We start from the raw sequence: 27,988 nt of genomic DNA on the forward strand, positions 1-27,988 counted from the left end.
TGGAAACCCGGCGATACTACGTCCCGCCCACCGATAGCCGTAATCTCACTGCACCACAGGCCTGTCAATCAAACAGACAAGCCCTCAGAAAGACGGCTTTTTGAAGCTTTATTTTATAATTAGTGACGGGATTATTTTCAGATGGAGCACCAGAAAACGAACAAGAAGGACTGACTTTAGCTAAAAACACTGAAATAACTTGGGGGGAAAAAATTATTGGCTTTGAATTTCATGAGAGAAGTTGAATGGGAGTCTATGGAGCCGGAGGCTCTTTGAATCCGACCTCTAGTGGCCCTCCGTGGTATTGCAGCTTAAGGCACTTCTGCATCGGGCTCATTTTTCAGACCCGGAAGCTGCGAACACTTTTAAATACAGTGTATAACTGACTGAAAGGGCTGCTGCACAATACTGCCCCTGGTGGTCAGAGGCCGTACTACAAGTCAATTATCATCAGTGCTTTTTGTTCTCCTACTTGAAGCCAAGCCAGAGATTATTCAATTACAACTGACCAAATTTACAAACCATGCCATCATAATGGAAATACTTCCAAACTACAACCTCCCCCACCTCCCGGAGCTGAGCGGTGCAACCAGACCCCCCGACTACCACGCCCGGAGCAGCTCCACCAGCACCATCCGCATTTCAGAGCATCATGTCGTCCTCAACCTGTCTCCGCAAAAATAAATTCCACAACGAGTGAATCAAGTTTAATGACGTAAAGTGAGCCCTGCAAGGAAAACACACGTTGACAGAAGCTGTAACTGAAGTCCCATTACGACGACACCCAATCGGATTAGTTACCACTCGTTCCTGATACGTTCCTCTGTGAATAAATAAATTAGGGCCACAAAGCCTGGTCGATGCCCGGTCTGAAAGGGGCCCCGTTTGTCCTGCCGGGGGTCTGCAGAACAAAAGCGCCCACCTTTCCTTCAGGTGGAGCTGGCCGTCGCCCGCCTGTAGGGGTTGCACCTCCGCCGTCTCAGGTGGCCTGGAAACCCCCCGTGCGCCCCCACGCAGACACACACCGAGGGCGACAAGTTTTATTTTTGGAGCGGCCACGGGCGCTGAGGCTCGCTCCCCGAGGCTCCAGTTCACTCCGGGATGAGACGGCCCCCGTGGCACTCTGAGCCGGGATTAACAAGCAAGAGAGCAGTTTGTCCCGACAGCCGCTCGCTGAAGGTAAACCAGTCAAATTCGGTGCCTGTTGATTGACAAGCCCGGCGGTTCTTGGCGGGCGGGCGGGTGTTACCCCGACCCCGAGGCGCTAACCTGTGAAACGGTGCTTTCGGGAATTGAGAGTCGCACGTGCACGATCTGAAATCTTAAACGCATGATGCACATTTCGATACTTCCATGAGAGAGGGAGCGCTTTGCAGGTGCAGTGTTTAACATGTCGTGTGTTTCTGCACAATCCGGTGACGCGAAGCAATTCATGTCAGCATGAGTCAGCAGTTAAACGAACCTGCACCGCAGTTTGTTCCTTTCTTGGCCTTTTAATCCACTCAGATAATTTTTTTCTTACACTGCACTGTTGTTTGGTTCGCGGCCTATCGAGCAAAACACAAGAACAACAAAACACAACACATATTTCCACTTCAGGTAAGTGCTTCAGATGAAATGCTCGACCCCTCTGCTTTGCTTAATTGAGTTCTTTAAAAGCCCGATAAGATTGAGGTCATGGCACAGTTTTTTTTTGTTTTTTTTTTTTTTTCCCACAAAGCTAATCTTATGCTTTCCTCTTTGGAGCTGCAGCATTGGAAGCCTCCCAGATATCCAATGGCAGAGCCATAAAAGGGGGGGACGTGTCATGTGTCAGCTGGCCTTCGTGTCACCGTGATGGCAGGAGTCACTTTGACAACAGGGGGATTTCATGATAAACATTCGCAGGGACACCGAGCGAACATTTCCCAGCGGGTCCTTCCAATGCTGCGGCATTTCAAATACTTAAGGCGGAGACGGTTAAACTCGCTGGAAAATATAGCCTCCGGCTTCTCTCAGAAACGAAACCGGTGCGAGCAAGACGAATATAAAAACAAGTCGAGGAGAAAACCTGGTTCCTGCTCACAGTCGGAGCGAGCTCTGAGAGGATTTGGGCCTCGGATTGATTTCCAGCAGACTGAGGCTGTTTCAGCTGCGCGCGGGACGGCCGACAGCAGGTGCTTGGTGTCAGGACGTTTGCTCTTATCCCCCCCCCCCCCCCCCCCCGTCTAAAATTAGACGGCGGATCTTTGCTAGCGCCTGCCCCAAAAATACGCCAATATATCAGACGGAAAGGGAACAAATCGGCTCGTGTTGCCAGCCGAGTCGAGACCTGCCGAACACAAGTGTCGTAAACAAGCATAAACTGATTTGAATGTTAATTATCTTTTTAAAGATATCGCGCGCGCTTTCTAACAATTCAACTGCAGCTTCTCCTTCCTTTTTTAAACACAGCTCTGTCAAATATAAGCCCGGACTGCAGAGGAATGTGTGTTATCTTCATTGTCCGTTAATTGACCTTTGACCTCCTTCCTATTGTGTTGCTTGTCATGCCAGAAAATTTGGACCTAATTTACTGCCTATCGCTTTTGAAGCTTCTTCGGTCGCGGACATTAGCTCGGCACTAACACCTCCTCCTCCTCCCCGCGTGAACCTTCTCACCCTCCCATATGTCAATCATCCTCCTTTAGGATTACTTTTTATTTCCTGCAGAGGTCATTTTTAAATCCACCCGTCTCCTTGAAGAGACTATTTTCACAACTCGTTTGTCATCGTTTCAGAGCAGCCTCGCCATAAGTAACGGCTTGACATGCCTTTCTATTTCCAATAGTGATGCTCCTTGTAGCCATGCAGCGTCTTCAGGACCCAATTAAGAATTTTGCAACCTGCTAATGAGCCCGTTGTCGTAGGAGCTCTCAGTTTTTTCTGAAGCCAGCTGCGGGCTCGTCTCGGAGACATTAGCACTCGGGTTAAATCAGTGTAAGTCAGCAGCTGAATAGACTTTACCGGGAACACAAGAAGAAGACAGTGAGTTCACCGAGGCAGTAAATCAACTTTCAAAACGAAGCACCGAGGATTCAAATGTCAACAATCAGTTTAATTGAATTTATTTCACCGTACATAAAGATATCATTGACAGGACTAAAATGAATACCTGTCCAATATAAACAGAGAAAAAGATGTATTTTTGTTTAGCTTTTACGGAATTGTCACAGGAGAACACAAGATTTAACTACTTTTCCAACTTGAAGCTTGAAATACAGAGAATGGTGAAGTGATAGTGGCAAAAAAAAAAAAAGTTCTTTCTTCCATAATCCAAAGATGTGTTTTACAAATCTTCATAATACTGTCCAGCTGTAAAAAAGAAAAGGGGAAAAAGGGGATCAGGATTTATACTTTTCAAATGAATGACCCTAATTAAATATCTCTTATATCTAATTCATGAAAACAAACTCTGTAATTATTGTGGTAGCTCCTCAGATTTCTGGCACGGAAAATGTACTTTTTGGCTCGAAACTCCTCAACATTTCGATCGTTTCAGTGATTGAGAGCATTACGCCACGCAAGCAGCATCATCAAAATCCTGCTCTGAAGTATTTATGATCTAGTTCTTATGCCATTAAAGGCCAAAGCCAAAATCTTTTTCTCTGATTTTAGCATTTCTTTTACCAGACATAAATCTTTTTGGGATGAATAATTTGACTGTTAAATTTCTCTTTATTTAATGGCTGAAGATAAATAGACTAATGTGTGCCATTTGTCTTGCAGGACTGTGACATGCTGATGGACGCCGGCTACAGTAACGGGCTGGAGCCCGACCTTTCCCAGCAGTACCCTCCTCCGCCCTTACTGCCGAAACCGGGCAAAGACAACGCCAGGCTTCAGAAACTCAAGAAGAAGCGATCCAAGAAAAAAGGCAGCCTCTCCCAGACGCCCATCCCCTTTCGCTCCTGTTTGTCGCCCGTCAACGAAGCGAGCACTGACCTGGAGCACAGCGACCAGTGCAGCTCGCCGGGGACACCGGATTCGCTCCACATCGGGGACGCCTCAGCGCCCGCTTTTCCCTTTGGCTCCATTTACAATAACTCTGCATCTGCATTCCCCCCTCAGTCCTACGCAGCTCAGATCAGAACTTATGAAGAGCAGGTGGCTCCGCTGTACGAGTGCTCCTCTTTCTTATTCGATGACGAGACTCCTTTCGCGGTGCCACCGTCCGCGGCGATGGCAACATCGCTGCCGGGGCGAGTTGCAGCGCCGACTCATCCCTTCGCCTTCAGTTTTAACGCGACACCAAATTCCCATGGGTCAGTCACAACAGTTCCTCCAGTCGCCATGTCGCAGTCCAGCCCCAAAATATCGACTCACAGCCTGACCCTATCCCCAGCCGCCTCCAACTGCGGCCCGGGCCCGGCACCTTCTCAAGTTGCAGAGCTCCCTCCCGCTCTGGCGCCACTATCAGTTTCACACACTCAGACACAAGCTTTTATTCCCAGCCAGAGGGAGACAAACACTGGTTCAAAGGACGACTCTCAGAGCCAGACATCGTCTTGTACTGCCAGACAGATCAGCAATGGCAGCTTTTTTGCGAGCCAGATGTCTGCTGAAATAACTGCCTCAAAAATATCACTTGTTGAAGCGGTGAAAGAGTCGAGGCCCGAAGCCGCACAAGCAAGAATTTATACTTCAAAGGCAACATTTTACGAGATCTCTAAACCTTTGTCTATTCAGGACCTCTCGGTAATAAATCCAACCTACCAGGGAGCATCATTATCTGCTGCATACGGGGAGGAAACAGCTGTGTCAGTGGTGAAAACCGAGCAGAAACTGCCTGAATCCTGGACCCAGTGCGGAAGGTTTAAGACTCCCTCTTGCACACCAGCTCGAGTATCCACACCCATTTTTGAAATATCCAAACCTAACCCGCTTTTATTTGCTGCGAGTCCTGCCTTCAACTCCTCCCAAGATTTCCAGGCACCTTGTGTCCCCGAGGACGCTCCAAGATACAATTCGGCGATTCAAGCTAGCGCCGTTGGCAAATGTCCAGCTGCCGCAAAAGAACAGAAGCAGGTTGATCTTAACAACACGACTTCCCTCATACAAGCCGTCAATTACAAAGAGATAGAGATTCAAAACACACAAAAGAATACAATGAATCTAAGTTTTTCCAATACCGAGCTGTACCACCGAGAGAACACAACTGCACCGGACCTCCCAGAGGTCAAACCAACAGAACCTGTCGCCCCAAAACTAAAATCAGACCAAGTTTCAGAAGACAAAGTTTCAACTTTGCCAAAGGTACCATCATTTCTTTCTGCACCAAAGAATCTCAACCCGCCCGTGATCTTGATGCAAGAACAGCGAAGTCCAAGCCCCGTCTTCTCCGCCCATCGTCCTCCTGTCGTCGGTGCACGCAAGTCTTTGACGTCACTGCTGGAGACTCAAATGTCACTAGCAACCTCAAAGCCCAAATCACGGTCTACATATTATGGGCTTACACCTGCTCAGTATGCCGCCTTCGGTGGAATTAGGACTCTTGGATCACATCACAGCCCTGTGCCCTCCAGGATGAATGAAACTTCCTCAGAAAAAACTGATGGCTCTGCAGATGGATCACATGTCTTACAGCCTGAAAAACAGCTCAACGGACATGAGGATCTACCATCTTTTGCTCACAGTTTAGCACCTGTTTCGTCTCCAAAGGATTCAGAGCTTCCAGCAGAATGGATTATCACAAGTAGCAAAGATGTCTTTGAGGAAAGTCGGTCTGAAGCTCAAAGTACTGGAATACAATCACTTAAGACATCTAATGTGGACACAATAAAATGTGAGCTTCCCATCGGCGTGGCTCAGACAACAATACAACAATCCACAAGTGATGTATCCACACCAAAAGCCTCATACTCTGAGGCTTCAATGCCAATACCTAAAGCAGGTGAGGTACACACACAAAGTGCGGCACAGTTTTCTAGAGAGGCAGAAATAAAAACGACCCCAAGCGTGACTGATAGCAGTGGTCTGTCGAGTTCTTCCTCACCTCTAGTGAAAGCAGATTTACTTATAGAGATGCAGCATGAAGCAAAAGTGATTGATGTTAGAGAAAAAGGTTACAATGTTGATAAAACACCTCCAATTTCACAGTCTAATAAAAACCGTACACGTGAATCGAAGGTTATAACAGCAAAAGAACAGTCAAGCAAAATAGGGGTAGCTCCAGCCCAAAATCTCCAAACTGTTCGTCCATCAACAGTCCAAGGTCTGAATGGTCAACTCACTGCCAAGCCTGTTAAAAACTTAGCTGACCGTGAAAATCTGGTTCTTCAATCTCCTGCCACACAGTTAGATCCCATCATAAACATTTTAGGAATACAACAATCTAACAAACTAGTTTCAGAAACCCAATGGTCCAGTAAAGTAGCTACTGAGGCCCTCTTACAAACAAAAGAGGTCAATCAGCAAATCAAAGCAAGGAGTGATGTTATTCTGCCCAATAAGACAAACATAGGAAGCATTTTGCCTTCTGTTGCTGCCAATACAGAACATAATATGGTCAACAAAACAAACCCTCAGCTCCAAATGTCAAATATATTTGCTACAAAAACAACTACCACTAGATTCCTGTTGCCACATGAGCCTGTCACGGCATCTGTATGTTCTGCACAGTACAGTATCTGCAAGGTATCTTCACCCATGCAAAGCACCAAATTCATCCAACCGCTCAGTGCAGAAACTCAAGTTTACAGAAATAATCAAACAGTGGAAAATAAGATGTATTTGCCCACAACACATCGACCAAATATTCCTGCTGTAAATCCTGTCTTACAGGCTTCACCTACCACAGAAAATAAACTTCCTGCCCCACATGTCAGTTTGACTAAATCACCCAATTTTTCGGACGTCAAGTTGCCTTTAAAGACAGAACCATCAAATGTGCCAAAAGAGCCCCAAAAGCTAGCAAACGTGAGTGAGAATGTACTTGTAAACACAAAAATTGGCATCGGATCCAGTGGCCTAGTTGTTCAAGGAACGAGTTTCTACACAACCTCATGCAAAGGTATGGTGGAGGCTACACTGGCAGCCGAAAGCCCTTTTAAAACTAAAGATGCGTTAACATCAAGCAGAGAAAATGTGGAAGCCAAACTCCCAACTTACATTAACACAGACACGAACAGAAGCAGCTTTACAGGAGACAATGAAGTGCATCCTCAGCTTATCACTGACAAAGTAGGTTTTCCTGTCAGAGCGGAAAACATTCAATCAAAATGTGAAACAAAACCCACATCTTCTGGCCTGTTAAAAGGTAACAAAGAGTTGAACACGTCTAGCAGTGAAGCCAAGTTATCCAACAAACCAACAGCAAACCAACCGAGGTCTTCCGTAGATGCGGTTTCACCTGGACAACCCAGCAGTGTGGAGGCTATCCAACATGAAACCGCACAGTCAAACAAGTTCTGTTTGGGCATCAATGTTCACAATATTCTTGCAGCTGAAACTACAGTCCCCAACAAGCTTTACACCGAAGCTATTCCGCCAATGATGGCAGACCGAGCAGTGAGTGGTACGCCAACGTTTAATACTATGCAGGCCAGAAAACCTACTGTGCCCTGTAGTCCTACACTGAGACACGTCACACCAAGAAGCCCTCAGATAAAATCAGAGAGACCTGTGAGTCGATCTGCAACAAAGCCAGCCGTGAATGCAAAATCAGTTTTTGGCTCCGTTGATCACGAAGTGATTGCCAACCTTCTCACTGAGAACAGATCACCTGAGACACCTGGGCACCAAATTACTCCTAAAACCCCTGTAGAAGAACAATATTCCTTCGTTCGGCCAATTACAGACAATAGACCTTTTGCAAGTCCACGTACCAAAACAAAAAGGTCAGAGACAGTAACTTCCATTTCTACTAGTTTTGTCACAGCTGACACATTTGGTGTCACTGTAGAACAGCAAATTGTTAACATGGCAAAGACAAGTCAAATCAGTTTGTCCGGAAATGATGTTAATTCATTGACCTCTCAGACCTTAGTGAAACAATTTAGTTCTCTCACTGAAATGAAAAAATCTATTGAAACTGGCATTCATACTGTAAATAATCAAACCCTCCCATATGTTGCTTTAAATAACAACCCTCTTACTAATATTCATCCCGTTAATGAAGCCTCCAGAGACTTTAAAGTACCTTGCAGTCCTCGAACAGCAACTAGACCTTGGACAGCGACAAGAGCTTCCCCTCTACCAGAGTCAAAGGTGTGTAACTCACCTAAACAAACCTTTACTCCTACTTTACCCCAGTCCTCTCAATCTCCTGTCTCTTTAAACCATTTAACAGAAACCCAAAACTCATCGGTCAGTATGAAAGACCAGATAAGTCCTGCCATTACACCTTTTGAGAATAATACACCTGCCAGTGCTGTTCAGCCACCTGCTTGGTCAATCACTGAGAATATCTCAAAACCAGAGATAAAACCACCTATAGCTAAAGAAACGTCAGCCGTTGAGGTAAAACCACATTCCCAAATGAAACACATAAAAGAAAACCTAGCATCAAATTCCAGTAAAGAAGGAAATCTCTCCTCATTGAGCACAAAAGCTAGCGCTCCTTCCCCTTCAACCAATGATGTTGTAACCAGTAAGCCTACATTAAAAGCCAAATCTCCCAATAAGCAGGTAGAACCAAGACTGTGCTCTGCCACTTTAGAAACAAAACCCCCAGCTCAATACACCAAATCCCCAAAGTCTCTCCAGGTTAACTCGCACACCAGTAATGTTCAGCCTTCGACAGAGCCACCAGTAGAGAACATTTCCCCTGCAAAGCCAGCAGCAGATACTGTCATGAAACCGTCCGTAGTTAAAGCCGCTGTGATTGACTCTGCCACTCCTGCCTCTCTGCCTCAGGCCTCAGAGTCAGTCAAAGCTCCATCCCCAAACAGAGGAACGTCACCGCCATCTCAGCAAAACAATGGACTCAAGGAGGTTCTGAAGACCAAAGCTACAGCTGCACCGACGGAGGCACCAGCAGTCGAAACCTCCACGAAGTCAGCGACATCAACTGCATCTTCAACTGCTGACAAGAAGTCCGTCAAGGCGGAGGCGTCCTCTCCATCCACCGAGCCGAAGGCGGCCCAGAAGCCAAAAGGCCTCAAGGGCAAGCTCAGCGGGTGGAACCGGCTGAAGAAACACATGGTCGTCGAGCCGGACGAACCTAAGTTTCCAGAGCCGGAGGCCAAAACTCAGGTAGATTCCAGCGGCGGCGATGAGAAAACAGATCAAGCCGGCAACAAGTCGTCAGCCGACCAACGTGACAATCAGGAGGTGCTTAAGAACCAAGAAGGTCCCAAGGCGTTGAAGATGTGGGACGCGCTCCTCTTTCAGATGTTTTCCACCAAAGAGCGAATAATGGACCAGTTCAACGCCAAGAAAACTTCAGAAAAGAAAAAGTCCTCCAAAGACAATCAGGCAGAAGTTCCTTCTTTTGTCAACCGTTTGCCGATTTTACTGTACAGCCCCCGGTTCGACGCCAGGAAGCTGAAAGAAGCGGCGGAGAAGCCACTCGCAAAAATATCAGCGGTGTTTGAAAAGGGGCTGATAAAACGCAAATCTCAGGAGGACGAACGGAAGGACTTCAACAGAAAGGCCAGAGGGTTTGGTTCAAACAAAACTGCTGATGAAATTGATAAATGATTTGTAACTGATTGATCTGAGGTGTAATTCATCACGAAATAAAAACGATGCCACGATCTCGGTTAGGAGGGAGCCAAAGAGGAAATGAGGGAAGGTCATTTTAGAGAAATGTGATTGATTACTGCTTAATCAGCATCTACTCGACCCAATGCTGAAGCTACAAAGCAAAGCAAGTTTCTTTGAGAAAAATTCATCCCTACCTTAAATAAGTACTTATATTTTTGATATTTGCATCAGAGTGTTTAATTGAATGTAAAGTTTCCTGTTATAGCGCTTAGAGGTCATACATATTAGTACAGCTTTAATACAGGAGTGTCAACTCTACTTTTGATAAGAATCAAATTAGGATGTGACCTGATGAAAAAGCAAAACGGCAAAGAAATGAAACAACGTTAACTACTCTGCAACTTGTTTCGATTTTTTTCTTCTTTTAAATTGACAACAGCGTAGATGTAGTGTTGATTGCACGTACTGTAGATTCTTTCAATAGATTGTTTTTTGTTTGTTCATGCACAACTTTTTTCTATTTTTCTAAACCAAGTAAGGCTTTTAGTGTTCATTGTAAGTCGGCAATATTTTTTTTTTTTTATCTCTGTAATAAATGGGGCTCTTACATTCCTGGAACAACAGGGCAGATGGATTTGGAAAGGTCAACAGAGATGAATGAAGGGTGAAGGTGCGGTCTGAGTAAATCTAGATTTCTGCAAGTCAGGTATGGATAGAAAATAAATGGTAAAATATGGAACTACACAAAAAGTATTGGTGCTAGCAACTCTAGGAATGAATATCTGTCTGTTGGTCAATCAATTTAGTCTTGACTGAAATATTTTCAACTTTTGTAGTGTTGGTGTTTTTTTTGTTTTTTTTAACAATATTGTTGGGCCTTGTAGAAAAATCCAAATTACTTTGATGATCCCCTGATATTTACTGTAGCGCCACCAACAAAGCTGACATTTTCGGTTTTGAGTCAAATGTCTTGAAACCTGTGGAGATTATATTGTTGTGATGTTAGCCACAGTTACTCAAAGTCTGGAGGATAAATTCTCAAAATGTAAAATCGGCAGGTCGAAACTTTAATTTGTCAAGTGCTCAAACAACAAAATACCGGCAAAAGTATATAACAGTCCCATCCAGTCCCATGCAAACACGAGAGGAAGATGGTGAACATGGTAACCTTTAAACCTGCTGAACATCCGTTCCGTTAGCATTTAGCTCAAGGCGCCCACTTGTACAGGCTAACAGAGCTGCTAGCGTGACTTTAAACTTTTATTTTCCTTTACAGTAATCGAAAGAAAATGTTTAACCTATATAACCTATGTTGTGATTTGGCGCTATGTAAATAAAGTTGAATTGAATTGAATTGAATTGAATTGAATTGAATTGAATTGAATTGAAGTGAATCCTGGAAAGGAATTGCCGTTTCATCATATCACCATTGTTGTGTGAAAACACTTTTTATTGTTCTTAATGTCGCTTTGTCAATTCGTTATCAAGTTATGAATTTTCTGAGGCTGTTTTCCTGTGAATATGAAAGTTGGACTATTATTGTTTTCATCCAACAATGACGACATGATTGAAATATTTCCATTAAGTATTTCCATTGCTTTATTCACGCAGTGTTTTCCTGCTTTGTGGTGGATCGTCCAGAACTTCTGAACTATGTTAATATAGAGTCTGGCTTGTAACTAGGATGTGGAATTGAAGCCCAGTGAATGATGATGATGGTGATGATGAAGAGGCCTGCGGTAGGAGGACAAACTGAAGGAAATGTAGTGACGGTTGGAGGAGAAGAGTTGGACATTAGATGTGCGATGTTTCAGAGTTTTGGAGGATTCGGCTGCTGCCGTCGCAGGTGTCAGCACGTTGTTGTTGTTGTTTGAACCTTTTGGCCTCAATTCTGGATTTACATTTTTTTTTTTTTCCCCCAAAGACAGTCATCAAAATGTGGAATTTCTTTGGCGAGGTGCACCGAACCCCCACAAGCTAAACGCAGCCCCATTTATTACATTGATGCTTAATATGTCTTTGCTCACTGTGTGATTTTTAAAAATGCATAAAGCTGTTGTGAAACTTCTGTATTTGTCTCTTTTTGTTTAAATTTTTATTAAACTACATTAATATTAATTTCCAAATATAACAGGTGGTACAAGCCACTGTCCTTTCATGTGTTAGCTCAAAGTGATTTACAGTCAGAGAATCCAATTAGTGAAAAATGAACAATAATTAGCGACAGTTACAAAAAAATTATATAATTCATAAATATATCTCGAAACAGTTTCCTTGATGATGATGATGGGTGGTTGGAGGATTTTCTTACCTGACTGACAGCTCCCGTCTTCACTGCAGCCATCGTCCACGGAAACCTTCTCGTACTTGCCGTGACCCGCCACCACAAATTTATATCTTTTACCGGTGGAGCTCTCCTGAAATTAAATTAATAAAATAGTGTTTATCAAGAGGCAAGTTCACAAACAGTTTAAGTTCTCCTGTAAAATGATTCCAGATTACATGGGCAGATATTCTATATCCCCCAATATTCCAAAATAAAAGCAAATTTTTCGAGGACAATAATTACCCCCTTTTCCGTTCGATTATTTGATGAACCCACAGTTCAACAAAATAACAACAACAACAACAAAAAAGAAACCCTGTTATCCACATACGTGATAAAAAGAGAAATTCTCCAGCATCGTACGAACCTTTCCTTCTCTGCCGGACGAGAACGTGTCACCGAGGCTCTCCCATAAGTTTTTCTTGTTTAAAACGCCGCCAGGTTTTATTTCCTGAATATCAGAACGATAAACAAAACACAGTGTGTCATCTGTGCCTGATGTGAAGGATGCTGCTGCCACGAGGAGGCAAACTTCCTCTGACTGTTCTGTCAAACTGCAGTCGATTGACACCAGATGAAAACATTCAAAGTTGCTGAAGATAAATTGATAGGAAGCAGATGACATAAAAGAACAGAGAAGACAGAAAAATGGTACAAATGAAATATTTTTGCAGATTTTGCAGGAAAAACTGACATAAAAATTGTTTGTATTTTTTTTCTACAGTTTAAAGTCAATGTCAGATAGATTTTTTTTTTTTTTTTAAATGGTGTTTTAATTGCTTTCTTTGCAGGGCTGAACAACCGCACGCTCGCAGTGTCAAGTGCCCTGAGTGTGGAGGAAACAACGATACACATGCCCAAAGCCTTTGGCAATGAAAGCGGATGGCGAACGTCAGACACGTGGTGTCGTCATTTGTTGGATAAGTTCGCGTCGAGTGGATGATTCTGAATCGCCCCAAAAAAATTTCAGATGATCACCTCGGTGGCCTCGAGCAACAGAACTTGTTGTGATAAACCAAACAGCTGCTAGAAAATAACCAGATTTAATGTCAAAAAGGTCCCCCGGGAAGAACTAACTGCCGGCTTGTTGTGTGTGTTATTCAAAGGGGGGATGATACCTGATTATACTACAAGTAGTTCCAAACCCAGCGATCTGATTGGTCAACAGAACATTTGGAACAAATCATCATGACATCACACCCTGATCATCACTGATCATAAATATCACTCCACCTTCTCAATGGGAATATAGAATTGGAATTAAATTTGTAATGTAACATAATGTTGTTTTTACTTGTTATAGGTTTATTAAATTTGACCCATTTGGTGAAGTCGGGTCTCTTTTGGTGCTTTTTTTGTCGCTCCGAGCACCCGTACCGTAACACCACAGACAGCGAATTTAAGTGGTCACGCACTTAAATTTCTAGCGGCAGCTAGCTTGACCGGTTAACACACGACACGGTGCTAAAATCTTAAAAATACATGAGTCCACCGATGTCTTTTCTCATCAGATATCTTAGTTCCAACCAGACTGAGCTAGCTGAGCAGTTTAGTGTTTCTATCTGCTGCATTTATTTAGTTTGAGAAACCATCTCTAGAAAAGCAAATAAAAACGGACTAGATCTCGTCTCTGTTGCTAGGGGCGTTGCCAAGGGGTCGGCCTACTTCCTGGAGTTGTAAACATTGCATACGAGTAAGAGTCTACGTACGCAACTGATTTATTTTCCAGTTTTAGTCATCCCCCATGTGTTGCCATGGAAACGGAGATCACACTAACAAAAACGTTTTATATTTTTAGAGCGAATTGCCCGACAATATGAAATACATTTTGATTACATATTTTATTTAGGTGGTAACTTGTATAATCGCAATATTACACTCGAGGGTGATGCTTTAACGTCATTATCGGCGCTTCTTTGATGCTTACGGACCGCAACACTCTCGTGCCAATAAACACGTTAAAGCATCACCCTCGAGTGTAATATTGCTTAATTAAGAAACGTCAAAAATGTGTCGTACATCCTCGTCAAATATTAAAATCAGCGATTGCGCAGACGACCATGATGATGCAATCGAGGTAATTCGGGGAGAGAAATTGTCCGACTTACTGCCGGTTTGGAGGGCGAGCTGCACCTACTCCCGTCGTCGCCTCCTCTCACCCACTGGTGGATGAGATCGGCCACGCCCACTTTTAAACCGTCCGCATCCTGAGACACACGTGAAAAAACTAATTCACGACCTCAGTTAACCTCACCTACATCGAATTCATGGAGCCTGAAGATCATTTATACTTGGATTGTTAGACCTGACTAATAAAAATAATAAAGATAAGCAGTGGCATTTTTGCTAATAATTCAACCATCTTTTATTTAGTTAGCGTTGCTCTGCAAAACATGCTTCATGTAATGTGTTACAAGAATTTCTAAGATTTTCACGCAACCTCGGGGGAGTTTTTTTCCGACATCCGTCCGACAAATGTTTTGACAGATTGGACAAAAAATATATTGTTTAAATGTTATTTAAAAACAAATATATATAAATAAAAAGTGAACTGCTGCATAGTTAAAAGGGTTTCCCAGAGGTTGAGGGATTAGTTTAGAAACCACTTTAAACATCAAATAATGAACTGGATGGATTAATAAAAGATGGCCAGATCAAAATGTGGTATAATTCTCTATTCCTCATTCTTTCCATGCGTCTTCTGGTGACCGCAGAAGTAATTCATCGACAAGGTGTTCAGAAGAGGCCAAAAATAAGCTTTTGCGTCAACATGTGGTCAGGTGGAGGCTCCACCTTGTAAGTTTCTATTGAAAAATTCAAACTTCTCAAAGAAATTGTAAAGGGAACTGAGAAATTTGCGCTCAGGGAATTTTTTTCTTTTTAACCTTCGACGGTGCGACCGAGGTGGCGTTTTGGTTCCAGGCCTCTCCGGCTTCAAACAGGTTCTTCTTGGAGGCGACGGGCTCGGTGGGACTCGTCAGGTCCGTCAGCACCTGACAACCGGATCTGCCTTCCTTCGAGGACACCTGAGGGGAAAGTAAAGTGAGACTCAGAAAGTTCAGATATTACTTTTGTAAGATTTTGCAGTGTATAAAAGTAGCTGTGAGACAGAGATGAGATCTGAGCTTAATTCAAATAGCAACGACGTAACTGCGCCGTCACTATTGTTGACATTTTAACGGAGACACTGACATACAGCGGATAAAGTCTCCTCTGAGGTTTCAAGTCTCTGCGGAGAATTTGTCAATAATTCTAAAATAAGTATGTCTCAAATATCTTTTCTCCTCTTTTTAAATGTGGTTTCACCTCGAGAGCATGCGTGTACTGTTCCAGCCTCCTGTCGATCTTGGAAACAGGAACAGGTTGCTGCGTCTTCTTTATGTTTCCGGTGCTTTAAAAGAAGACATCAATGATCTGGTTATTCGCGGTGAAAGTAGAGTTCTGTCTGAATATAATAAGAGAGCAGCAAAATCAAAATGCATATGTGGCTTGTTGTTTGCGGTAAGCTGTCATCCTCCTGAGGAAAAGTTTGGTGTTTCCTTTCAGAAGAATTATTTCGAAAAAAAAAAATTAAGTCACTGCGACTTCTGTTTAAACCTGCAAAAATCTCAAATAAAAAGACTTAATTATTTTCTTTGGAACATTTCTGAATGGTGGAAAATGACTGGAGTGAGACATCATGTTAAACCACAGTGAAGTGAAATCAGGAAACAGGATTTCTGCAGTTATAAGATGCTGTATGCTCATTCTTGTGTATCTCACCTTCTCCTCAGAGACTCGGTTCTCTCTGTGATCTGAGGAAATAAAATCAGACAATCAAGGCTGAAAACCGACAGCAATTCTTCTTATTACTCATTCTGAAAACAATATAGTGATTATTTTTGTTGCCTTTTTGCCAACACACATCATAAAACCAACACATAAACGCATGCTTTGTAACTGAGCAAAGGCACAAAAAAAACGTAAAAAACACAAAGAATAAGTTGCTTCTTAGACACAGAAACATTTCTTTCAAACATCAAAATTCAAACAGACTGAAACAAATGATCTGTCAAGTAATATTTAATTTAACTGCTCACACAAACCACAGCGCACCGAGAAAATGTCACTCCTCTTCAGCATCAAGTCAAACTTTACAAACGTCCTGTTTCCCCTTCATAAGTAATCTTTTCTAAAAGCGTCGGTTCAATACTCTATCTTGTTTTACAGGACACATGTCGTATCATTCCTTCTCTCTTTTAATAAAATTATAGGTACAAGTGTGGTATAGAAATTCATGGTAAAACACACCAAACAGTCTCATTATTGAAGCAGGTTTCAGCTCAGATGCTCAGCAGACGCAGGTTTCACAGCTGGAAGACTCTGAGTGATGTAACTTGGATGGAAAATAAGAGCAAAGAGTGACGTGGTGCCGTTGACCCGGACCCGTCCTGCTCAGCAGAACTCACCGTGCATTTTCCATCCGTTGAGACTCGGCCGCTCACTTCATCCTGTGGAGACACATGGCCGAGCTGAGACGCACATTTCTGCAGAGTTTTCTTTTACTCCTCGCCTCCCTCTCAAACTCCATTTTGAATTCATTACGGAAACTTGACTTGAGGTTGCAAACGCTTGTAATACTTGTAAAATGCTTTTTAGTGCTGCAGCAAATGACATGAGGCGTGATATCAACGTGAGGTGAGCTCACACTCCCACGTGACGCCGAAGCAACTAAACTACCGATTAAAAGACTAAAACGACAATATAACACCGCAGTAAATGAGTTTAGTGTCTGAACTGTGGAATCAAAACAAAAAGTACAGCATGGTTGAATAAACGAATCTCTGCCGGTACTTACTGGGTAAAACTGTATGAGGAGTTTCTGGAGGAACAGCAGGGAGCATTAAAGAGACAAAACAATTCAGAGTGGTTAAAAAACAACAGCATGCCAACAAAAAACTGCATCGTTTTATCGTCAGTAATTCATCACAATAATTCAGAGGCTTCATCTTTCGACCCTGGGCGAGGTCATAGAGGTAAAACAATATTTATATTGCAGCCAACTACAATACATTTCATGCGCACAATGTAGTAAACCGCAGCCTCAGTATAAATACTCGATGACAACTCCCGGGCTCCGTAAAGTTGCAACATCCTCACAGCAAAGCAGAAACAACCTTCAGTTTATGGGAAATGTCGTTTTTAAAGGAAAAGTCTCTAAATCCTAAACTTTATTGAAATCCAAACACAGATCAAAACTTTTGTACTTTATCGTTAACTAAGTCAATCACTTCCCGCATTCAGATTCACAAACAATACATTAGTACTACCAACTATAACGTACCAGAGCAGTACAGATTAGTAGCTGCTACGTTTTCAGTAACCAGACGAACGACGGACACTCGAGGAGACCCCGTAAAAAAAACCAGAGCCCTTTTCCAGACCACTTCTGCTTTTTTTTTTTTTTTTTTATGAGTTACCTTGAACGTCGGGCTCATGGGACCGTAGCAGTTCAACGGCTCTTCGCCTTCGCTGCTGCTGCTGCAGAGAGAAGCAGCCGATCTCCTGTTCGCCTCCTCACGCCTCCCGCCTCCGCTCTCCATCGACCTCTACACAACGTCCAAACGCAACGCTGTCAGTTTTTATGATTATTTCATTTAATGTAACCCCAGTAGCAGGACTTACTGCCGATATGTAATGTAATCCCAAGAAGTGTTTTCCACTCTGTTCTTTTCTCCCTTCTAGCGCTTTTTAAAACGATGTGTCAGACTTTGAAAAACTTGTTCTCGCTGTTTGCCCGTACTTGTGTTATTTGGTGGCAAACGACTAATGAAAAACTGGCAGAGCGCTCTTGGTGCTAAAAACTGGAATTCTTTACGGCGTCTGACATCATCGCTGCCTCCGTCAGGCTGCATTTCATCTCCGTTCCCCCGCCAGCCGAAGCAGCATTCTTTCACTTTATTACTTTCAGATTTGGAGCCAAATTCTATGAACTGTGAGTTTTGTAAAAGAAAAAAAAAAGAAAAAAAAGCATGCATGTGTTGGACGAAGTCTTTTATGCAACTCGAAGAGAAACATGGCAGTTTTTTGGAGCTGTGTCAGCAGACTACTGCTTAGTAGTTGTCTGCAAAACAAAACCCAACTTCTTAACGCCCCATTATGAGAAAGAATTGGACTGAACGGGCAAAATATTTGGGTAAAAATGCGAAGTCCATCCTGATATTGACATTTTGAACTTTGAATTTACCCTCTGAAGCTTTTGAACCGCCAGTAACTCAATGAAGGAAATGTTTCCCCATGTGGTTCCCCCAATTTGTTTGTTCTCAAATGAAATGTAGCCTGACGAAAGCAGCTCGTAAGATGCTGTAACGAATCCCATATTGCAAACCAACGGTTACGTCAGTAAACTCATTCATCTTCTGCCAACAAACAGCACGATATGTGCGAGCGGCATGAAGACGTTTTTAAAAGTTTCAACCATGAAAGAAAGAGCAGACACATGGGGAAAACTCTTCTTACCATTTGATGTTGTCAAGTGGACGATAAGGATCATATTTATACAAGAATTTCATCCCTTTGTTCGAGTTTTACTGTCGGTTTAAAGTCTCGTCCTGGTGTTTTGTTTGGTTTATACCACAAAAATATACATCTGTAACCTGCAGCCTGTATTTTGGAGGTTGCAGTTATGTGGTTGACCTGTGGATGTTTCTGTGTGTGTAACAAAGTATCCCAGCCAAGCGTGAAATAGACACGCCCGGTTCAGAACAGTGAAATGTGAGATGGCCACGCTTTGGGCTGTCGAGTCGTGAAAGTTACACGATTTGGAAGTGTGAAGTTTACAGGCACGTAAATGTTTGCGTAGGCTTGAAAGTTACACACTTTGATAGCGTGAAAAGTAAATGTCACGTGACGCGGGATCATGCGACCGAGGTCCCGCGACAGAGGTTTTGCAAATGGAAGGAAAAGTAGGAAAGAAGAGGATTTGACGTGTTTCATGTCAACGAGCAATTCAAAATCACAGCAAAGCAATGAAATAGACACGCCGGTCCACTACGGCAAAGCGTGAGATAGCCACGGTTGGCGATGTCAAGGCGTGACGGTTACAGGTTTTACTGTAGTGAACGCAACATGTCTATCACACACTTTGGCAAGTAGCAATTTTTAGGAAAAATTAAACCAACTGCATGGTGTCAGACGTGACTTACAGGAAAACATTAGCCAAAAAACACACAACTAACCTCCTGCATTCGAACCCCATCGTCTGCAATTAATGGGCTCAATGGACGCTCGTGGGAAAGGTCCATCTTCTGGGGAGCATGAGTGTGCACAGAGAATTGAATGAGGATTTTATTGTCAGATTTTTATCACCTTTGGTGCATAAATACAAACCGTTGTTGGACAGTAGTGCCAAAAAAAAACCATCATCTTATCAATACAAGACAAGGATTCATCCTCTGGGGACCAAAGGACCGAGATAAGTCTTGAAATCTTGACAGCAATCTAGATGATATAAAATGTGGATTATAAAAATGTTAACAGCAGAGCTAACCTTGTTTTGCATCTCCTCCTCTTCCTCCTCCTCCTCTTCCTCCTGGTGTTTCTGCTCCCTCCTAAGGTGGAGGACCTCCTTTTCCTCATGTGTGAAGCTCAGTTCCTCTTCCTCCTGATCTTCTTCATCTCCGAGGGTCTGTTGGGTTTCTGCTGATCTCTGCTCTTTCTGTAATGTAGGCTGCACTTTTTCCTCCTCTTTCTCCTCCTCCTCCTCTTTCTGCACCTCCTGCTCTACCTCCCCGTCCACCCTGCAGGCTGCTCTGCTGTGGAGGAAATAAGTAAACTGAGTTGTTGATGGATGTTCAGATCCAAACATATTAGAAGATGAAGAGGAGTAGAAAAGAAGAAGAACGTGCTCATTCTTGGGTTACTGCAGTTTAAAATATCAAACCAGTGTTGGAAAATAATTCAGAGTATTTATTGAAGTGTTGTTCTAAAGTACAATTCAGTGGTACTTGTACTTTTCTGCACATATATTTTTGATCTTTGATTAACTATACTTCCACTACATTTAGTTTATTTATCATTTTTTTCAGATTAGATTTCAGATTTTAACATTGAAAACATGATAAACTCATTAAAATGCAACACAACGGTTTTACTAAAATGTTACATAAAAAGACTTGGTTACTTTTAAATAACTGTAATAATTTGAAAATGTCACATCCAAATCAAAGAATAGAGAAAAGTTCTCTTATATCCTCTCACATTAATCGTTGCATGGCCACTCGGTTTCATTTTGTGATCTTTTGGAGGGGCCTGACACTCAGATTTGGAACCTCTGGATTAAAACTAGTTATTCAAGTTTTTTTAAGATATGAAATGTAGTCTAATTTGTGCAATATGTCTTCAGTGTTGGAATGTGTTGTCTATTTTTATGTGCAGTCTCTTTTTACTTAATCTTGCTATTTATGGCACAAATATGTATGTTTTTTTTTATGAATAATGTTATGTTTAGTTCAAAATGCAGAATTCTATCAAATGCACTTGCCCCAAAAAAGTTTCCCCATAGGAACAACGTATCGTATCGTATCGTTACTTTTCGTATCGTTACTTTTCGTATCATTACTTTTCGTATTGTATCTTTTCGTATCTTATTGTTTCAAATCGTATCGTATTGTATCTGTAAAAACTTCAGTCACTGGAGATCTTTTCCAGCGGAGGAAGTACTTTTACTTTGATATTAAAGTACATTTTGCTATTACTTTTTTACTTTTTATGTAATGTATATATCTTGTGTATAGGATGTGTATGTATCTTCAATGAGTATTTTTATACTGTGGTATTGGAAGTTTGTATTTGTGTAAATTATTTTCCACAGTTTTCTTTTGCACCTGAAACTAAATGTTTTTCTCTTTTAAACCCAACTTCTGACCGATGAGAGACACAATAACCTCGTTATCACTGTTGAGCTTCCAAAAACCAAATAGATTAAATTATCTTTTTGAAAGAAACAACTGAAATGACATCTAATTCTGGCCTATTTTGGTGTTAAAGCTTCTAAGATTGTGGCGTAAAAAAACTGAAATAATTTGGTCTCTTTTTTAACGTTGTTGGGATTTACACTGATATTGTTCACCTGAAGAGGAACACTGATCCAATTAGCTCTTTACAAAGATGTGATGCAACACGTCCTGCTAGAAAAAGAAAAACGTTCTGCTGGAGGGAATGAGGAGATTTAACAAGCTTTTATAGAGTCACTTAATGAGGTCAGCTGTTGATGATAAAATCAAAAGCATCCTATGACATCAGTTTTTACCATCTGACAAAAATATTTTAAGTACGATTACACAACAGACTAATAGAATTGTTAATATGCATTTTTTTTTATAATATGCACCTTAAACCCAAATAAACTGAGTTAACCCTTTCTGCAGCGCCCCCTGTTGTTTAGAAACCAGCACCTGCAGTTTGTTTACATCAGAGAGACGTTGTTTATTAACTTAAACTCTACTCCGTAACATTCAAACGCAACTCTCAACGTCGAGGCTACTACTATGTGAAATAAGAAATGCAACTTTTATGACTAAACTATAATTATTTTTTTACAGCCAAGTGCACCATGTGTCCATTAAAGGACTTTTAATGGACACATTAACGTGGGTAAAAGTAGGCCCAAATAGCAGCTGCACTTTTGCTGACATATCAAAAAAAAAAAAAAGTCAGAAGGACATGTTACTTGAAATAGAGTGAGATAATAAAAACAGGACGCACCGCGGCCTCATCGTTCCCGCCACCAGGTAGGACGTCCTGTCTGCGGGTCGGCCGGCGGCGTGCTTCAGCCTGGCGTCCTGCGGTAGGAAGACCGATGAGCTGTACGACGTCCTGAATTCCTTTTTGTTGCCGGACGTCTAGAAAGAAATTTAAAAAAACAAAGAAGGAAACATTGTGTGCCTGAAAATAAACAAAATGTACCGTAAGTATAGAACCATGAAGAAAAAGTTGATATGCAATTTGTTCTTATGATTATGAAGATTATTTCTTGGTATTATTTGAGTTTTCACAATGTAAACTGTTTTCCTTAAAAAGTTATAATTCATCCTCAGGGGAACAAGAATGTCCGAACCATATTTTCATGACATTTCATGAGAAATTTCAGCCCCCAAAAAAAGTAAAAGACAATTAAGATGGCGTTAGAGTAAAAGACGTGGGTGATTCCCATCTTTTACTCTCACGCCATCTTAATTGTGTTTTTCGTGTAGGATACATCCTCTGGGAAACACGATCATCTGTACAAAATATCACGACAATAATCGGAAAGTTAGACAGGGATTGTTCAGTCTGGACTGATGTGGAGGACCAACATGAAGCTGAGTGCGGCTAAACAACCCCGTATCAGGGTAAAGCGCGTAAAATAGCCACGCTCCGTCCTCTATAGGCGTGAAAGTTTCACGTTTTGTAAGTGTGAAACTTAACGTGACGAAGGATCCTTAAAAGTAAAATTTTCCTGTAAATCACACTGCTGTGTGCATGCAGTAGGTTTCATCTCCGTCACGCTACAGGCAAAACGTGAAACTGTCACGCCTAGAGGGCCCAAAGAGCGTGGCTATTTCACGTTTTGCCGTGATACCGGGGTTGGGTAGAAAATATGGAAATTACTAGCTGCTAATGGACACAGCCCGATGGTGAGGAAATAAATATCAAAACAAATGACGTTGATTTGACTTTGAGGTCTTGAGTCTGAACGAAGCGCGTGGAATAGCCACGCTGTGGCTCTCTAGGCATAACAGTTTCACGTTTTGTAAGTGTGAAACTTAACGAAGGATCCTTCAAAGTTTTACTTTCCTGTAAATCACACGGCTGCATGCATGCAGTAGGTTTCATCTTTGTCTCGCTACGGGGAAAATGTGAAACTGTCACGCCTAGAGGGGCCAAAAAGCGTGTCAATTTCACGTTTTGCCGTGATACCAGGTGGGGCTGAAAATATGGAAATTACTAGCTGCTAATGGACACAGCCTGGTTGGTGAAACTGCAATGAAAATCTGTCTGGAAATAAATATGAAAACAAATGACATTGATTTAACTTTGAGGTCTTAAGACTGAACGAAGCATCTCAAACAACGCGAACAACACAGACTCGTTAGTGATCTGTTCGACCTTCTCCGGAGGTCTTGGCGAAGCTTCCTGTGACCAGCGGCGGCTTCGTTCAGGCTTCCCTCCCTCCTCCTGCTCCTCCTCCTGCTGCTTCTGCTTCTTCTTCTCTTCCTCCTCCTCCGCCTCGGGGACCGGCGGCGCCGAGCGTCTCTGCTGCCTGGTTCTGCAGCTGTCCTGCACCTCCTGCTCGTTACGATTCTCCAACCTGTGGCTCCAGTCGCTGAAGCCTTCGTCCTCCTCCAGGACGAGGCGGCAGCTGGGCTTCAGCTCCTCGTCCGACCTGGAAAAACGGAGCGGAGAACAAACGCAAATGTAACAACAGCCGTGTCGACGGTTTAGAGGACGGATTGAAAGGGAACTTTCTGATTCAAATTAGCAGGACCGAAAGCTGTTTCCAGGACTGGATTAACCCCTTCGGTTCATTAAAAAGAAAAGAAAACTACAAGCTCCTGGATGAATGCTAAATCAAACCCTGGTTATTGTTTTTCATATTTCATAATAGTGAGTAAAAGGGAAAATATGGACTCGACCCCTGTACACTTTTTTATTTGAATAAAAGCTCTGCCTCACAAGTTGTCTTTCTACTGACTGCTCTTGAAAAGCAGCTGTTGCGTATTGAGGAACATTTATTTTCAAACCTAATAATTCAAAATAATTTTAGTTAAAGTTCTCTTGAGTCGTGTTTTTCTAAGGCTGCAGAGGGGAACCTACATTTTCTGAGCTGAACAAACAAACAAAATGATTTCCAAGGGCATGACGAGTTTCTTGTCCAGGTAACCGAGTGTCTCCGATGTCACCCGCGCCTCGATAAAAGCGTTGAAAGATGTGGCGGCAGGTGGCAGACGGGACCTGCTGCTTCGGGCTCCACGGCAACGGAGACAGGAACCATGGAAACGGCAAACAGAGAGGTGCTGCTGCCTCCCGTTTCAGGTCAGTGAAGACTGATGTTTTTTTCTCCAGAGAACGTCCAGCGGTTTTCCGTTAGTCGTCGTACCGACACTTATATGTTTCTACATATTTTCTACATCATATATAGTGACATTTACTGCTGTCCATACATCAGAGCTGTCTGAGTTACAATTGTAATTTTGGGATTTCTTTTTGCACAAATACTTGTTCTATTCACTAAAACAGTGTAAAATATTATAATGTTTGTAACTTGTGGTGCCTTTAAATGTCACCTCTGTTGTTATTTTTCATAACTTTTTTTTTTTTTTTTTTTTTTTTTACACGTCTGTTAAGTTGCACGTGTCTCCAGAAAAAAAATGGAGAAAGTCGTTTGCACTTTTGCACTCTTGCACATTTCTTCACTGTGTGAACAGCCCTGCAATGAATTTTATACGAGACATTTTTTACTATCAAAACTTCAGTCTGAATTTTTTTTGCTCTCAGTGTGCGAGACCTCAACTTGCTGCATGGAAAAAAAGTTCCTCCTGATGAAGCTCCAGACTGAAACCAGTGAACAGAGGAGTATTTAATGAGCATGTTCCTTCAAGTGACATCATCTCCGACCAAACAAGCAGAAAGCCGACGGCGCAGCAGCTTTCTCAGCTCGTTCACCTGCAGCTTCGCTGAACCGACTGTGATGACACAACACTCAATGTCTTTTCCCCTTTAATCAGCACTGCAGGTGACGGAGGCTCAGCTGTAAACATAAGAACAGTTTACATCCTGCGCTCTAATCAGGTCGCACCACCATGATCAGTCTCAAACTAATACAAAAACAAGGTTTACCAGAAGAGGAAACAACAACCAGAGGAATTTTTACCCACCTGGCAAACCAAATATTATTCTTAACAAACTTATTGGTGTAGCAATGATCTACACAGCTTAACTAAATGATTTATTAAAAAATCATAATTCATCAGTCACAGTGGAATCCTCATGAAGCTCAAATTGTTCCGTATATATAAAGAAAAGTGCTGCATTTATGTTTTTATTATAAACTTTAATTATTATTATTATCATATTGTCTCATTAAAAATGACATTTATTTGTAATGCATGTGAAGCAGCCTTTTAGCTAAAAGTCAAAGATCTCTGTGTGCACAGCTACCATTGGTTTTAAAATTGGTAGGCAACGCCCTTAAAGAATAAATACTTTATACAGAAGTAAATTTATTTGAATAAAACAATGACACTTATTTCGGTCAGGTACGAAGCTCATACTTTTTCAAATTGGTAAATCAGTCTCCTTCAAACATGGTTCAGATATTACCAGATTCTTGACAAATCTCCTCCAAAATGATGAGAAGATATCTCTACTGCCGATATTCTATGGTGAGACATGTAAAAACATAACAGACACGAAAGATGAAAATGATTTTTTTTTCCCCCTTGATATATAGACTAATATAAAAAATCTGTACATATTATCAATTTAATGATGACATATTTGGATAGCTTAGACTGTCCTGAAAAAAACATGCTATAGCACAAATGGTTAGCAATTATTATGACCAAGATATGAACTTAAAATTGCAGGTAGTGAAATCACCCTGAAAATCTTAGTTCTTTTTTTTTTTTTTTTTTTTTTTTTTTTTTATCAAAAGATGATTTACAGACTATATAAATACTTACTTCTTTACTCCTAATATAAGAAAAATCTAACTTTTATTAGGAGAGGAGTTTTGTTTTTGTTTCATTCGGAGATTCTGGGACAGAAAGAAAGTCTTTTGTTTACAATACTCAAAAAAAACAAAAATGATGTTCACATCTGAATGATGGTGTTTTGAATGATGCTTCCAGTCCAGTTTTTATTTTTATTTTGGTTGAATAAAAAAATGCCATGTTGCACTTTTAATCATAATTTCCTACACACAAATAAAAAATGCACATAAAAAAACCATTAGATGGAAACTAAGGCTAGAATAATACTTATTATTAATATAATATAATATAATACTCCTTGTTTCACATCCGACTGGTTGACTGTTCGCAGACCGGTGAAGCGATGCGGACAGTCGGTTGGTACTCACTCTGTGCTGTGTGTGAGGTTGTCATGTCGGGGGGGCTCCGGCCAGGAGGGGTTCCCCTCTCCTCGCTCCCTCTCCCTGGCTCTCCTCCGTCGCTCCCGCTCCACCTCCTCGGCATCCTCCTGGCTGCGTTGCGCTGTCACCCTGCAGAGAAGACAAATAATGTTTGATACTGTTAACGTTAATGTCGCGCATTAAAATAGAAGCATTGTGCAAACCCTGTAACAAATACTCTATTATTATCATCGGTCGTTCATATGTTGTAATAATGATAATAAACTTTATATGTAAAGCACTGCTTTACAAGAGAAGGTTAACAAAAACAAGATAATGCCGTTTTTAAGACGAGTTAGCAATTTAAAAAAAAAAAAAAGGGAAAAAATACTTAAATTCAACATCATTAAAATAGTTTTGAGCTGTTTCTTAAAGAAAGACAGAAGACCATTAAGACCCTTAAAAAAAACATGAACATTTTATAAAAAGGTGGAAAACGCTGATTTTAACCTTCCAGAGTCCAAAGTCATATCTACAAATATCAAAACCCAGAGATATTCAGTGTACAACGATATAAAGAAGGAAGTTGTTCCCCAGCAGGAACATACACGTAACATCTATCAGCATGAGGAGACTTCGGATTGTTGGTATCCTCTCTACATGCAGTTTTCCTGTTCTGTGCCACTAAAGGATCTTTAAAGTAGGAAAAAAATATATATATAAAACTGCATGATTCCATCAGATTAAAATAAATTCTGCATCAGTTTATTCATGTTTTACAAAATTCATCTAAACATGTTTAGTGTCTTTTTTAGAATAAATCTGTTAGTTTGAACAATGTTTTGTAACAGCGTGACAGAGGGCCAGCGAGGTTAAAGGCATCATTAAATTAAAAAAAACAAAAACACCTGTAAACTTACTTTTAATTCACCAGGAAAACCACAAATGAACATCTTCCATCTAGTTTTCATCTGCTTGATCACTTAACAAGTTTTCTGGTAAAGTTGGCTTCCCTTCCTTTACAGTCTCAACTTTAAGGATAGGAGTTCGAAACCCCTAAATGTTCAGATACGTGGCTAAAATTATGTGGATGCTAAAAAAATCTCCCTCCAGCAAACCATTTCTCAAATGGGTTTCCTGCTGCTGCCGCAAAGTTGGAAGAATGATGTTGTCTAAAGTATCACTTCATTAAAACGTCTTTTAATGGATTTAAGAGGCCCAAACCATAAAAAAACACCCTCGGGCTGATTTTGTGTGTTTGTTAAATAGTGAGTCACTAAACGAGCTTAAAATCTCATTAGCAACCACTTTGGCACCCAAACGGACTTTATTAACATTTCCTATTTGCTACTTTTCTGGTAAAAAAAAAAAAAGTGAAATGAAATGCACCGATGGAAAATTTTAAACAATGAAGGTTTACTAATTAAAAATAATCGGAAAAGAACTGGTTCTGTTTCATAGGGAGCTCATTTTAGTTCCTCTGTCTGATCGGTTTTAGTTTCCATGTGGGCGGGACTTGATAACAATAACTCCTTTTATTGTCCGAGCACATCTGGCAGAGCTGCTGTGCTGTTTCATCTCATTTCGATCTCTGGAGAGAAACACACACACACACAGAGAGACGAGGAAGAGGAGGAGGACGAAGTGGAGGACAAAGGACGGAGAGAGACTCTAACTATAATGGAAGTCTGGAGAAAGTCTCGTCAGGAAATTGGAATAAGAAGATCTTTGGAAATATTCAGTCCAGCCGTCTGATTGGCTGCTTGGTTTGACATCACCTACTGGAAGCGGTACCTGTTGTTGGGCTCAGTTTGGGTACAAAAAAAAAAAACTTCTCCGAAGAGTGATCTCATTGTTGTTTAAAGAAAATTCCAGTTTATTACGACTTGGATCCCTTTTTTTTT

General features: G+C 41.6%; 2 protein-coding genes across 2 annotated transcripts in view; one reads left to right on the plus strand and one right to left on the minus strand.

The window, feature by feature from the left end:
* Positions 1-3,061: 3,061 nt before the first annotated feature.
* LOC138213896 (non-muscle caldesmon-like) overlaps positions 3,062-27,988 on the minus strand; it is a 28,754-nt gene continuing 3,827 nt past the window's right edge. The window contains exons 2-16 of the mRNA XM_069175216.1: positions 26,094-26,234; positions 23,120-23,396; positions 21,737-21,873; positions 19,521-19,785; positions 19,210-19,278; positions 17,452-17,580; positions 16,830-16,853; positions 16,441-16,482; positions 15,755-15,786; positions 15,299-15,383; positions 14,878-15,018; positions 14,101-14,199; positions 12,360-12,443; positions 11,978-12,083; positions 3,062-3,333 (exon numbers count right to left, since the gene is read on the minus strand). Coding sequence (XP_069031317.1) covers positions 3,308-3,333; positions 11,978-12,083; positions 12,360-12,443; positions 14,101-14,199; positions 14,878-15,018; positions 15,299-15,383; positions 15,755-15,786; positions 16,441-16,482; positions 16,830-16,853; positions 17,452-17,580; positions 19,210-19,278; positions 19,521-19,785; positions 21,737-21,873; positions 23,120-23,396; positions 26,094-26,234 — 1,657 coding nt within the window. The 3' untranslated portion in view covers positions 3,062-3,307. The remainder of the gene's footprint in view (positions 3,334-11,977; positions 12,084-12,359; positions 12,444-14,100; positions 14,200-14,877; positions 15,019-15,298; positions 15,384-15,754; positions 15,787-16,440; positions 16,483-16,829; positions 16,854-17,451; positions 17,581-19,209; positions 19,279-19,520; positions 19,786-21,736; positions 21,874-23,119; positions 23,397-26,093; positions 26,235-27,988) is intronic.
* Positions 3,678-11,734, plus strand: LOC138213894 (mucin-17-like). The gene has a single exon (XM_069175214.1). The coding sequence runs from the start codon at positions 3,757-3,759 to the stop codon at positions 9,658-9,660; it is 5,904 nt and encodes a 1,967-aa protein (XP_069031315.1). The 5' UTR covers positions 3,678-3,756; the 3' UTR covers positions 9,661-11,734.

The sequence above is a fragment of the Embiotoca jacksoni genome, unplaced genomic scaffold (assembly GCF_022577435.1).
Source record: "Embiotoca jacksoni isolate LCO1_2020_lvr unplaced genomic scaffold, fEmbJac1.0.p SCAF_64, whole genome shotgun sequence".
Taxonomy (NCBI): Eukaryota; Metazoa; Chordata; class Actinopteri; family Embiotocidae; genus Embiotoca; species Embiotoca jacksoni.